Genomic DNA, 14,020 nt, shown 5'->3' on the forward strand with positions numbered 1-14,020 from the left:
TTGCCAGAGGCACGGGGGCCCCGGGGATGGCGCAGGGCTTTGTGCTCAGCCCCCGCCTGCCCCCCCGGAGTTTAAATGGGAGCATAGAGCAGCAGGTGATGGGTACAGCAGCCTGACAAGTGTTACTTCTCTCTGAGCATCTCTGACGTTTGAGTAATTTGAAAAGAGAATTACAACTTCGCTGACTTTTTAATTTAGACCTGGCTAAATCCGGTATTAATGCCATTTCTGAAGTTTGCTTTTGCAACAAAGTATGGAAAATGCAGACACTTCAGAACTGCTAAGTTTTGAGCTTTGTTTACTTTTTAATATTGTGTTTGAAAACTGATGCTTTGTGGTAGAAACAGCTGAAGTGAATGAAGCAAGGTTTGCTTGCCGTGCTGGGTGAGCTGTGGCAGCACGAAGGAAAAGCTGTGACATTTGGTTTTGAAACCAAATCTTGAAATTTCATTCAGAGTTTGGATTGGGGAGGGGGGGGGGGGAAGGTTGCTTTTGTTTCCATTTATTTTTTTAAGTCAAAAATCTTTGTAGAAACCTGTTTGATGAACCCAAGGGGTTGGAGAAGTTCAAGCACGGTGTGCGTGTTACGGCACGTGCGGGGTTAGAGCACGACTGAAGCAACTGTTCTCAGCCCGGTACCCGAGATAAGTAGTGGACAGCAGAGAGCGAGAAGTTTTGCCCTCTGCTGTGTGCTACAGGAACAAAGCTGGTGTCTTCTAAAGATGTTGGGTTTAAAGGAATTTGAGGATTCCTGAGAAAATGAATCTTTTTCATGTAGTTGACCAATGTCAAGGTGTTGGTCAAGGTACCAGCAAGAACCTGATTATCTGCAAAGATGATAATAAGCTTAAAATAGCTGATGATAGCAAAAAGAGAGGGGCAAATGCAGAAAAAGATAACAAAATGCTGTTTGAGGGCTTGAGGCGGTGCGTGAGGAGGCAGCGTTGGGAGCGGTGGCGGGGATGCAGGTAGCTCCGTGTCTGGTGGAGCACCAGCTCGGCGGGGGAAAGGCTGGAGGCCGAACCAGCGCAGAGGTTGCAGCCTTCCCGCATTGTGAGAGCGAGTGGTGATGGGTTATGGCAAATAATCCCGGGCGAGCATCTCATTAAACACGTGTGGAATTGTTCCTCTTGGAGTGAACTTCGCCTGCTGCCATCTGCTCAGCAGATTCAATTAAACAAGGAGGGGTGGGAAGAATAAAGTACAGATGCTAATGCGCTGTGTAAACTACGGTGGGCAAGTTCTCCTAAATAATTTAGACTATTTTTGTAAGTTTGTAGAGCTGACTTACTCTTGGGTCTGTGAAGTTCCCTTAACTGCGTTTGGAGGTTGCCACTCAGCTCTGTTTTTCTACTTCAGGTTAGATCACTTTTTAAGTCAGTGAAATTAGCTTAAATACAACAGGGAGATGTGTTTGACTTTGGGTGAAATTCTGCTTAGGAATTCTTGACTGGGGAGCAGATATCCCGAGTAACGGGACAGTTCCCAGGTAGGGGCCGAGCAGTTAAACGCGTAGCCTCGGGGAGCTCCGTGCGCGACGGCTCGCGTGTTCCTGGGTGGTTTCAAGCCTTATTTAGTTTTTACTGTTGTTTTCGGCTCAATGTCTGTGGCGGCAGTTTGACTAACAGGCTCCTGCTCCCCCCTCTCTGACATGCACAGAGCGTTTAATTAAAAAAAGTAGAAGACACGATTTGCTAGAGCTTGGTTAAATTATAAAGCAAGGAAAAATAGGTTAAAAACCTAGCCCAGTGGCCAAATAAATTTCTGCTGGCTCTGTGGCTCTTACACAACCGTGTATAATGTTCTCTGGCATTATTTTGAAGGTTCATAAACACGGCTCCGTGTTAAAGGGGTGGAGGAAGGGGTCAGCTTTGTGTTAAGGACAGAAAGCTCCATTCTCGGTAGCTGACAGTCTGTTTCCTTCTCGCTCCTTTTGATGTCTGGAGACTAAATGCTGCGTGGAGAGAAAAATTCAATTCATTTAAAACATTTTGCATCAAAATGACATGCTTTAATGTATTTTCTTCTGATGTTTAAATTATCTTTTCATCTTATGAAGGGGGGGGGGGGGGGGAGAAAAAAAGCCAACATGTTTGTAGTTAAAGTACCCAAGCAGAACTTTAAACAAAGGTCTGGAAGAAGAGGAAGTCTCAGTGTACGGGCAGCTTTTAAGAGTAGATGCCTTTTTTTTCTTCTTCTCTTCCCCCTGCCCCGCTCCTCGGCTCTCTGGGACTTGTAAACCAAGGAGATTTATTGCTGCCCTTCCAAATGTTTCTTTAGAATTAAGAGTTCAAATTTTTGAAATTCCTGAAGTCCTCAGGAGGGAGAGGGATAAGGGAAAGCGATGAGCGTAAGTGGAGCAGAGCACACCAAAGGGCTTTCCGGGCTGGTTTTGCCAGTCAGAGCTGCGTGCAGCCTTACCAGGGGGAATCAGCTAAACCTGCATCAGGAAAACCCTTGGGAATCGTGGGCCAATGATTACACTGGATTTGGATGAAATTTAGACTTCTTTAGTAACTGCAGTTGTTATTGCTAATAATTTGGAGAGCTGACTCTGGCTTATTGTCTTGCTGTAAACATGAGTCTTAGTAATTTCACAACTATCACGTCAAGGGAGGGACTCAACGGGGTCTGTATGAATCACCGTCCTTCGCCAGATGTGGCCGTGCCTACAGATGTTCTTGCTGATGTATTGTCATGTGTTTGACATAACACTGATAGCTGTGGAATTCGCTCCGTCAGTGAAATCCCAGCTCCCCTTGAGGCTGGTAGAGAAAGATCTCAGGATTTTTCAGGAATGCCATCGGTGTAACCCCAACTTTTCAGGAATGCCATTGGTCTAACCCCAGATCCTTCCAACCTTATTTGCCAGTCTGGAACAGAGTATTAACAAGGTGTTGAGTGTTTTCCTCCACGTAACCACTGTAGGTAAATGGTGATGGCGGTGCCGCTCTCACCTGCGGAGGCACAGCGGATGGAGGGACTTGTGTCCCTCTGGGAGCAGACAGGAGGCTTTCCCAGGGCGCAGCTCTCTCTCGCTTCCATCTTCTGATACACCCTTTTTTGCCATTAGTGAGGCCAATTTGGTTGTGTTCAAAAATGGGTCTCGTTTTTCTCTTTTTCAGGTACCAAATGTGTCTAAATTTGTCTCACAGCCTCTTGTGTGTTAGTGGAAACAAGTGCTTTGAGAAATAGTTAGCTTTGGTTAAATGTTTAACGCTAGAGAACAGTCATAGTTTGTGCGGGCAGTAGCTTTCAAATGCGAAATATGGTTTTTTAGCACCTTGTGTCAGTTTGGTAAATTAACAGATATTTTGAAAAAAAACCTGGTTTGTGTTTGCCTTCAAAACCAAAACCAGCCTCTTCACGCAGATCCAGAAACGGGTATATGGAGACGGGATTTCCCTTGGGTAAGCCTCCCATAGACTCCCCAGGGGAAACGGTCCTTTTCTGACGCAGATTTCCTCACCCGTGCGCCTTTTGGAGCCGCTTTAATGCGATATTTGTAACAAAAAGTCTCTTACGTGTCCTTTCTGATTTGTCTTGCAGAGGATATTCAACTCCTTTGTGTACACGGAGAAAATATCGAATGGAGAAAGTGAAGTTCAACAGGTGAGTCTGAAAGCTCCTCCCCACCTCCTGCTGCCCGCTGGCAGCATTACAAAGGCAACTTATAAATTACAGTGTATTGGGATTTATTGTGGCCACTTCCCTAGTGTCCAGCACATCAGAAGGCCCATCTCCATTTCTATTCCATTCCGTTTATCGTTGTATGGGCTGATTATGTATATGAGAGTTTTGCATTGCCATGAAAAGGCTTTCCATCTGCTTTGTGTGGGTTCTTCCCTCAGAAACAAAAGAGCAGAGCTGGAGCCCTTGTGTCGCATCTCACGGTAATTGACTAGTTTTCGTGTTGGAAGTGTCTCTTTTAAAATTGTTTTAATTCAAGGCAGAAAAACTAATACTGTTTATGAATGTGGAAATGGTATCAATTGCTTTGTGTAAATACGGGACAGCTACAGCCTTATGGAGTTGTGGTTGAGGTTTTTTGTCATTTTCTTTGAGTTTTTCTTACGGGAATGCATTTGACCATTTAACTCTTCAATTTAACATTGAGATAATATGTCTCAACACATGGGCTGTTTGCATTTTAATATATGTGTGCATTTGGAAAATTAATTTAGTGTCAGTTGTAAAACGGATCAAATAGATCTCGCTTTCGTCTTTAAGAAATTAAGGTACATTGTTCAGAAGGTACTGTGTGTTCACAACTCCACCTTCATGCTAAACATGATGAGTTTTGGTAGAAGAGGCGGCCGCTGCCCTGCCTGGGTGCCCGAACAAGGAACCAGCTGGTCCTTCCAGTCGAAGCGTGGACTCAGTTGCACAACCTTCAGCGAGAAACCTGACCTTCCTAGACCCAGCAAGCCAGTTTTAATGTTCGGTAAAAGCCCAGGTGCCTCGGAGGAGCCCTCCTCGGGGAAATAGCTCTCTGGCCACTCACACGAGTCGCTGTTGCTGGTTTCCAAGAGTGTATCAGTCCATTGCATGCTCCCGTACATTAAAACTGGTCAGGTAATATAAACAAATTAACACTCTAACTTGTGTTTACTGTAAATAGTAAATTTCCCAGATGTTTGTTTCTTTTCCCAAGGGAAAAGTCAAAGCAGAGCTGGATCAAATGGGATTTTGAATCCCTGCATAGTGTATTTAAACTCTGGGAGAGTTTGCATTGGAGAGCAGGGCTCAGCTCTTCTGTTTCGGAAGGAATATGGTGGCTTTTGATGGGATTCTGGTCAATGTAGGAACTAAATTAATTTGCAGGAGATGGGAGTAGTTCAGGGAAAGTTCCAACAACACTGGATTTCTGTTAAACAAGAAACAAGTCTTTAGTGTAGAAGCCTCGTCCCATAAGGGCATTAAATTGAAGTGTGTAATTATATTAACAGATAACGTTGGTAAACACAAGAGCATGTGATTAATGATCTCATATTAAATTAGGCTGTTAGATTGCAGTAGTGCAAATTTTAAGATGAATCTCCTGTGAGTGCTATCATAAAAATGGCAAGGTTTATATTTAGAAAAAAACCAACAAAGTTCACCTTTGGTACTGCTTGTGTCTGTATTAGGTGTTTGTTTGCTGAGGTATGGCTGGGTGTGGGAAACAACAGAAGAAACCAGAGCAAGGCATTAATCTTGGTAAATTACACTAATTCTGGTATTAACAATTGCGTGACCCTGCAGATAATAGTGTCTCAACCCTCGTAAGAGATGTTACGCTTTACAGGAGGTTTTTCCTGGCTCTGGTTGGTTACAGGGCATCTCGTACAAGTTTTTCCTGAGGCTTGATCCTTCTGTGGGAGTCTGACCTACATATTAAACTTGGCAGTAGAAACACATTTCTGATTTTCAGTCATCACAGTTGAGATCATCACCCTCAATACAACAGTAAAAAAATATGGGGAGAGGTAAATAAGCCAGGGGGACATTCTCCTGCAGTTTTGATTCCCCTGCCTGTCATTGTTATGCCACCTTTCCCACTTTGCTTCTCAAGTGAACAGTGCAGAAGACTTTCCATACCCCTAATAATTATCCTTATTCTTTCCTGGGTTTGTTTGGCTTATGCTTTATTATTTTTTTTTCAATTTTTATTGTTAATCAGTCACCAGTAGTATGAATGTCATGACAGGGAGGGCAGCAGATGTGCTGTATTAGAATCCTTAAATTATTTCTTAAATCTCCTCTCTTCCAATAACACCCTTCCCCCTCCCCCCAAATTATTTTTCTATTTTGCCAACCTCTAATTGGAGAGCACAGAATTAAGAAGAGGTTATATGGAACTGAGCGTAAGGACATCCTGTTCTCTTATTGTAAGTGGTGCCTTTTTTCACCTGGAGGTCCATATGCATATGGATGCGTAGTTGAGTAGTTCACTTTGTATCATTGTTATTAATTTATACAATTTTGCTGCGTGTTCCTATTAGAATCGTAGAATGGTTTGGGCTGGAAGGGACCTTAAAGGCCACCCAGTGGCACCCCCTGCCCTGGGCAGGGACACCTCCCACCAGCCCAGGTTGCTCCAAGCCCCGGCCAACCTGGCCTTGAACCCCTCCAGGGATGGGGCAGCCACAGCTTCTCTGGGCAACCTGGGCCGGGGGCTCACCACCCTCACAGCCAAGAATTTCTTCCTGATATCTCATCTCAATCGCCCTTCTTTAAGTCTTTTTTGTTGTTGATGTGTCAGTGAAATATTGTAAATAAAAACTGAATGTCCAAATTCCAATCCCATAGAAGAAATTTGCTGCTTGGAAAGGCATCATGCTGTCGGTGGTGCCGGGGGGATTCGTTTATGTGGTGCCCAAGGTCGGATGTGCAGGAGCGGCGATGGTTCAGTGGTGCAGATGGGAGACGTGCCACGCTCAGCGTGATGCTGGAGCCACCGTCCACCCTCGGGAGGCTTCGGCTTCCCTCTGAGCGTGCACAGGTGGGTGCTTGTGTGCAAAGGGACCACAAAAGGGTAATTGTCACCCGAGTTTAAAAGTTTAAATCTGAAACCATCCCAACATCTTAAAGAAGGGTTTGCTGCCTTTGACATCGCGCTGGGGTAACGTTTTGTCTTGAGTGTTTCTGGGTGGTCTGCACACCACGAAAGGGCCATGTGGGCTAGATTATACGTATCAGATGGCTTTTGAAAGCTAAAAGTGTTTTCGGGAAACCAAGAATCTGGATTAAAACTTCTTTGAAGTCTCGACTCTCGATTCTCCACTTAGGAAAAGACGCCGCTTGTTTCCCAGCCACAGATGTACGTATTCACCCTAAGTAGATATAAATAACTGTCTAAACACTGTAGGTAGTGTGATGAATTCGGAGCTGTCAGAGGAGAAAAACGAGGCCCCGGTGAAGCATAATTACTGTGGTTAAAAGCTCAACAATGAAGTGGATAGAAGAATAATTGAGCACTTCTGTTCCATTAATAACCAGGTCTTTTAGCCCTAATGAATCACAAGCAATATAACCGGAGTTTTATGAGTAAGAGCAGTACATCGAACGGGATCGTCTTGAGCAAATGCAAACAAATGTAAGCAAATTAAATCCCCTGTCGCTCATTCCTGATTTTGTCATTCATTAACATTTTCTTAGCAACTGATACCCAAAGGCAATTAATTACAGTTTTATGTCAGCTGGGATTTTGTTCTGGCAGACCACTGGATTGTTGTGGGGGATGTCTTTTTTTTTTTTTTTCTTTTTTTTTTTCAATATACCAAACTGTGTAAATAATGACTTTCAGTTTGTTGTGAAAGTGAAAAACTGCAGCTGTTGGCCTTCAGGCCCAGCTATTTTAATTCTCTTGGCTTTCTTCATGGCACACGAGGAGTGGTTTACCCTTCGACGTTAAACTGCTTACACTTTTAAGGTCCAGAGTTATAGAATTACTGTTGTACGTAACAGATAAAACCTTCTTTGCTTTGAATAGGTTGTTAAAGATTGGATGGCGATTGCCAAAAATAACCTGGATTCCTTTACTGTAAGGTCTTTCAATATCAGAGAACTTGTGTACAATATGAAAATTAAGTGGTGTGAACTAGTGATATAAATAAAGTGGGAAATGATTAGTTTTATTGGGGGGAAATCTAGATTAGTTGTTTTCAAGGACGTCAGTGTGTGTTCAGCGTCCCGCCAGACATCTGGTTTTACAAGTATGGAGAACATGAAACTGGGCTTCAAGGAGGAGAGGGGACAGTGACAGTGTCTTGGGCAGGAGCGTATTTACCAGCTTCATGCAGAAAAGTCTTGATGCGCTGAACTCTGGCAGAGAAATTGGGAGCGCAGCAGCATCGACATCTCTGCAGAGAGAAATTCATAATCACTTCTTCTGTTTCTGTCTGTCCATGCATGCTGGGGAAGGAAGCGGTAGCAAATAAAGTAATTAAATGAATTAGTTCGGATGGTCAACTCTAAATATGCATGCGTCAGCTGAAAATCACCTTGCTGGAATATTCCTGGGAATGTTCACTCCTGTTTGAAGGCTGGGAAGGACAGGGACAGAGGGAGGATTTTAATTTAGAACAAGGGAATGCACAAGCAGCGAGACGTGCCTTTTGTCATTAATTTTTTCCTTGTTTAATGTATCCTTCTCTCCATGCAGCTCCTGGGTTGAGCGCTAAAGGCTGTCATTCCTCTTCCTTCTAGCTCATTCAGAGCATAATTATCAGCCATAAAACCAGCAATAATAACCTGGAAAATCAGTTCCGTATAAATCTGCTAGGAGCTGCTAAGAAATCAAAGTTAGTTAGTTGGGAGGTTCAGGAACAGAACTGTGAGACAAAACACATTTTTTTTTACAGGTATGCCGTTTTGTTTCTAATAGAACCAGATTACGAGACCTGCTTGACCTCTGTGCTCTTCTGGGTTTGTACAGAAGCAGTGGTTTCTTCAAGACCCAAGCAGGTTAGGAATAAATATAGGAAATAAATATAGGAAATAAATATAGGAAATAAATATAGGAAATAAATATAGGAAATAAATATAGGAAATAAATATAGGAAATAAATATAGGAAATAAATATAGGAAATAAATATAGGAAATAAATATAGGAAATAAATACAGGAATCTGTGGACGCACAGTAGCGTTAAGTTGTGATGCAGCGGGAGGAGTGCCTGCTGGCTGTTGAAGAAAGGTACTTTTGTTCCAGGTTCTTCTGGTTCACAGAGGGGATTTAAAAATAAAAATACTAACTAAAGTCTACAGTGTGTAAGCAGCACTTTTCAAGCAGCCTGGTAGTGTTAAACCCCTGTCTGTGAGTCGTTACGGCATCCATGCCTGTCAGCCTCATTGATGCATATTTTATATACAGTCTTGAAAACATTAAAAATACCTTGGCTTTCAAGATACAGCCAGAGATAAAACCTCACCTTGGAGCTCTGCTTTCCCTCAGTGCTCCCTGAAAAGGCAAGACTTCAGAGCCGTGGAGCTTTGAGGGGAACGAAGCTTTAAAAAAAAAAAAAAAAAAAAAAAAAAAAAAGGCTCGAGGGAACTATGCAAATGAGGAAAATGTCTCTGGGAAAATTAGAGGAACTCACTGATGTTGTGATGAAAGGTTGTCAGTGGAGATGGTGACAACCGAAGTGCATTACCCATGGGTGCTGCGGTAATAGAAACAGGTGGTACCGTCCAACCTGTCTGCAAACTGAAAGGCTTTGGCTGCATGCCAACTGCCAAGAAAAAAAAAAAAAAAGGCAAAAAAAAAAAAGTCACAGCTAATGGCTGTATTGTTTGGAGCAGGCACTCATTTCTCATTATTTGGTTCCTTAAAATTGAGGAGAAAATACAGAAATCTGAAAAGAGATGAGAGGAAGCCTCCCCTCCCCTTGGTTTTTAAAGTGGGGTGAAGAACGCTTTGAGAATTGACGCGAGGATAATAGCATTTTATGTCAATCTCAAGGTATCCAGATTTATTTTAGACCCCATTAAAATGGGTGAATTTGAGCATTTCTGTGGGAGCAGGAAACGTCTGTCACACTTGGTACTTACCCAGGGGTATACCCGAGCGTGGGATGTCAGCTCCCTGCCCCTTTTTATGTGCCTGACTGGGGATGCAGTTTTCCATTTTGCCTTAAAAATGTTTTAAACGATTATGTTAGGATGGCTTCAGAGTTCAGTGCTCTGTCCTTTCATTATTTGTAGTCTCTCTTTCTGTAGCTTTGAGGGTTTGTAACCAGTGCGGCGTGGGTCTCGCAGCCGTCGGTACGCAATGGCTGCGCAGCTCTGGGCAGGTTAAAAAAAGCAGGGTGTACGTTGGGAAAAATAGTCATCTTTTGCTTAAAGATTTTAGTTTATTATTTAGGAAAAGGAGAAGCTGATTTAAGCCCGCAGCTTTTATTCTGACAGTCTCTAGCGACTGCGTGCATCGCTTCGCAAACCGAATAATGTTTCGGAGCTGATGATGTGAGTGTGCACCCATGCATGGGCACGCAGGGCAGAGACGAGGAGCTCTGAAATATGTATTATTTTTTGCTGTTATTTTAATCGCTGAGAGCTGGAATGCTTGTTCACTGTCATGGATTTTTATGCTCCAGTGAAGCCCAGCTACGGAAGAAAAATTGTGTTAGTTTTGTTAGGCTTCATCTGGATTGTACATCTCGATTTGATGAATTGGAACCGTTTGTTTTTAGTAATTCTTCGGCTGATTGCTGTTACCCGTAGGTTCTTAACGTGGTTTCTTCATTGTCATAAACTTGCAATGGAAAATTGAAAGTGACTTTTTGGAGTTAGCTGGTTTTAAAGTGGTTCTGATTGTCGGGAGCGTTCTCTTGCTATCAAAGGGCAGTATTTTTAGGGTTCTTCAGATTAGACAAACTCAGTTCTTCCAACCGTGCTTGTGTCCGTGGGCAGAAAATAGACGTCTGTGTAGCTCTGGGAGGCTTCAGGTCCCTTGTTGCTGACACGCACTTGACTCTCTGCCCCCGCTGAAGTGTTGGATCCCGTTTAATAAAAGTAATGTAATGACTTTGAGCCGTTCAGAGGATTTTTGATGGGAGATACAGTTTAGGTACTAAACATTTGCTTTTTATCAGGTTCTGAGGTACGGGCTCTTCTGAAAAACAGATTTGTCAGATCTTCAGACTCCGCACAGCAGGGTAAAATTCAAAGGCTGTGGGGTGCTTTTGTCGTTCAACCTGGAAGGTGAAAACTCATCAACACCGAAACCTCATCTTGTACAGCATTCATTTATCAGAGAAAAGCGGCGATTCCAAACGAGAGTCCTTTTGGTCTGATGCTCCGTGGTCGTTTTGTTACAGCTAATGATGGTTGTGTGGTCCTTTTTTTTCAGCGAACTTAAGCTCTCTCCGCTTTTTGTGATTTCAGGTAGGGAAACCAAGAAAGAAGTGTACAGGTTTCCGTAGCGCTTAAGCACAGGTATTTCATTTGCCCAAACCAGGAGAGGAACTTTGTAACCATGAAACTTAAGTGCTTTGACTTAGGAAATTTGGCTTGTGTATGTTTGAGACCCTGCAGAAGAATACGCTTCTCAGGACACGTTTGAGGAGTACAGTGGGACACAAAAAAAAGTTTACCAGAAAACAGAAATTACCCAGCAGCTTATTATCTAACAACTGGGAGCGATTTAATAGTGTTGCATGCCTAACATGGAGGAGACCATTAGTAGTCCTCCGGTGCCTTGGCAATAAATCATTCTACAGAACTAATTAGGTATAATTCTGCAAGTCGTTTGGGCAAGGTCCTATTAAAACCTGTGCTCCTAGGAGACTTGTCGTTGAGCTGCAGCATTTGCTGGGAACAATGGAGGCAAAGGCGCTGCTGTTATCGGTGTGGGCCTTGTTATTCGCATAACCAAGTAAATCATGATAAAATGTCCTGTTAATAATAGTTAGGGAAGACATTTGTCGGTCGTGGGGATCTGGAACAACCGACAGCGTTTCTCAGCGCACAAGTGTAGCGGTGCCATTAAATCATCCCCGGGGAGTTTGGAGCGCACAGGGAGCAGCAGAGATGAGTGTTAGGAATTAACGAGCAACTTCAGCTCTGAAAAAAGTTTGCAGAAATGCAAAATGCAATATTTCTCAGTATCCAACTACAACATTGCTTAGAGATGATTCCCTTTCACTTAGGATGCGTCTGGCGGATGATTAAGTGTAATACACTTAAATGTGAAAAGGACACTGAATGTGCCAGAGCAGATTTTGTGTGTGCCTGATCCATTTCATTAATTTCTTACTTTAAATGAAAGACCAAGAACGAAAGTCTCAGTAAATGTTTCTTGTGAAACTTGATGTTTCCCAGTAACTGTGTTTACTGTCATGTTTGCTCAAATAACAGTCACAAGTTTTTCCCTTCCAATTTTCCTCTCCAAAGTCATTAATTAGTCAGGCTCATCGTGAAGTGCCTAATGAGCTAGAGACAAGTGAGCTCTTAGTGGGCAGCAGAGGAGCTTCAATAGGCCTGGGATGTGTCCCTTGGTGACACCGTGTACCATCGGACAGCCTTGGATCTGCCTGGCACGGAGAGAGCCCGGGCACATCCCTGCCTTCAAATCGCACACCAGCCAGCCCCGACGCAGAGCTCAGAAGTATTTGTTTGCAAAAATTTGTTGACTTGTTTTTTCATTTATTTTATTTTTAAGAAACATTTAAAGAGAAGGGCTAAAATACCCAATTTGCTATTTCTGAAGTTAGGCACTCTAATTTTATTTTTTTTTTTAAAGGCCTGAGAATTGCCGGGAGGGGGATGACAGTCTGTTTGTTTTCGCTTTCTGAAAGGAGAGAAATTCAGTCATCTACGATTACAAGTAATAGTCTAACCTCTAAATTTTGTCCTGATTTATAAAGGGCTGCCTTCATCAGAAGGAACTCCGGCAACAAAAAGCTCGTGGAAGAATTTCACCTGTGGGAGACAGTTGTCATTGTTTTCTTTTTATTATAATGTCAATTACAGATTATTGTTATTTGAAGTCTGTAGTTAAGCTGTTGTAGCTTACGACTAGCCACAGTGAGCTGCTAGATCGATTTAGAAAATCGCTTGGAAAATGCTCAGCCAAAAGCCCCTGATGCCCCCCAGGAAAGCAGCAGAAAACACGAAGTAAAAAAACAACAACTGGAATGGCTTATTTTGCCCAAATTGCAATGAGGAGAACTACGTGAGAGCAGTTGTGAAATGCTTCTGCGCAGATCCACCTGGCTGAGGAGGCTGCCTGGATCCTGAGCCTGTTCCCTTCAATAATTCACTGCACTGTGATGTGCTCTTGGGTGTTTGCGCTGGAACCAGTAAGAGATTTCTCTGTTGGTGAGGTCTTCTGTAATACAGTTACTTGGGCTTTCCTTGAGGGTCCATTTATAAAGCTTCTTTAAATTGACTTGTGGCCTGTTTATTTTAGTCGCCGTCATGGCTTTGTCAGGCCTTGCAAGAGCATCACGCTGGAGAGCTTCAGTGGTAAGCCAGTAGCAGAGGTACAGTCACATCCAGGTGTCGGGCCTTGATGAAAGGGAACTTGATATAATGGAAATTTCATTTTCATTCTTGCAAAATTGGTGTTCAAGTACCCATTGCTCGGTGGTAAATGTATTTTATCTTTCTGTATATGCTCCTTTCTGTGACCGGTATCATTAATTAGGAGACTTCACAGCGCTTCAGCCACCAAAATAGAAGTACAATGAGCAAAGCAGACAACAGTTACCTTTAACACATGCAGTTTTTACTTTCCATTCAAGTTAACAAGGAACGCGGTAATACAGAGAAACTGGCCTATTTTTCATCTTTCTTCTTATTTTTTTTTTTTTTTTTTACAGTTGGCAAAAAAAATTCGTGAGAAGTTTAACCGTTACTTGGATGTTGTGAATCGTAACAAGCAAGTAGTGGAAGCATCATATACTGCTCATCTCACGTCGCCCTTGACTGCAATCCAAGACTGCTGTACAATTCCACCATCTATGATGGAGTAAGTATTAAAGTACTTAACGCTGTCGTTTAGTATGTGAAGAAAAAAGGTGAAAGTTTCTCTTTGTAAAATAACCTGTACTTTCTGCCACTTGGTAACTCTGAAAGAGGGGGGGAAGGCTACTCCACAGATGCTCCTTATCTTGTCCTCGTATTCATTTACATTTCTACTACACCAATGGTTAACGAGGAGCTTTAAACAAGGTCTGGGACTCAGCTCTGATGGACTGCAAAATGAAAAACCCGGGAAAAAAATTGTTCAACCCTTAATTGCATGGAATAGTCTTCTATACAAAATGAGTCTGTCTATGTCCAAGATAGCATTTTTGCGTTGAGACACTGCTTGCCCTGAATAACTCTTCTGAAGCTGGTCATGGGACTCTTTTTTTTTTTTTTTTTTTTTTTTTTTCCCCCCCTTTGAAGTACAGTAACCAAAATCACGAGTTGGTCAGTACATCACATGCTATAAATACTGCACTGCAGTTTAATCAGGTTGACATGCTGCTGTTTGATACACAGAGAGATTTGCAGAAATAGAGTACCTGGCCTGGAAAGTGAATTTGTTC

General features: G+C 42.7%; 1 protein-coding gene across 2 annotated transcripts in view; it reads left to right on the forward strand.

The window, feature by feature from the left end:
• The window catches only part of CACHD1 (cache domain containing 1), a 114,325-nt gene that overhangs the window by 35,666 nt on the left and 64,639 nt on the right, over positions 1–14,020 (forward strand). Inside the window, exons 1-3 of one of the 2 annotated variants that reach the window (XM_074597567.1) lie at positions 3,567–3,612; positions 6,982–7,078; positions 13,307–13,455. In XM_074597567.1, the coding sequence (XP_074453668.1) occupies positions 7,067–7,078; positions 13,307–13,455 (161 nt within the window). In that variant the 5' untranslated portion in view covers positions 3,567–3,612; positions 6,982–7,066. Of the gene's footprint in view, positions 1–3,549; positions 3,613–6,981; positions 7,079–13,306; positions 13,456–14,020 lie in introns of those variants that run through there. The other variant, XM_074597568.1, reaches the window with a different exon arrangement.

The sequence above is a fragment of the Larus michahellis genome, chromosome 8, assembly GCF_964199755.1.
Source record: "Larus michahellis chromosome 8, bLarMic1.1, whole genome shotgun sequence".
Classification (NCBI taxonomy): domain Eukaryota; kingdom Metazoa; phylum Chordata; class Aves; order Charadriiformes; family Laridae; genus Larus; species Larus michahellis.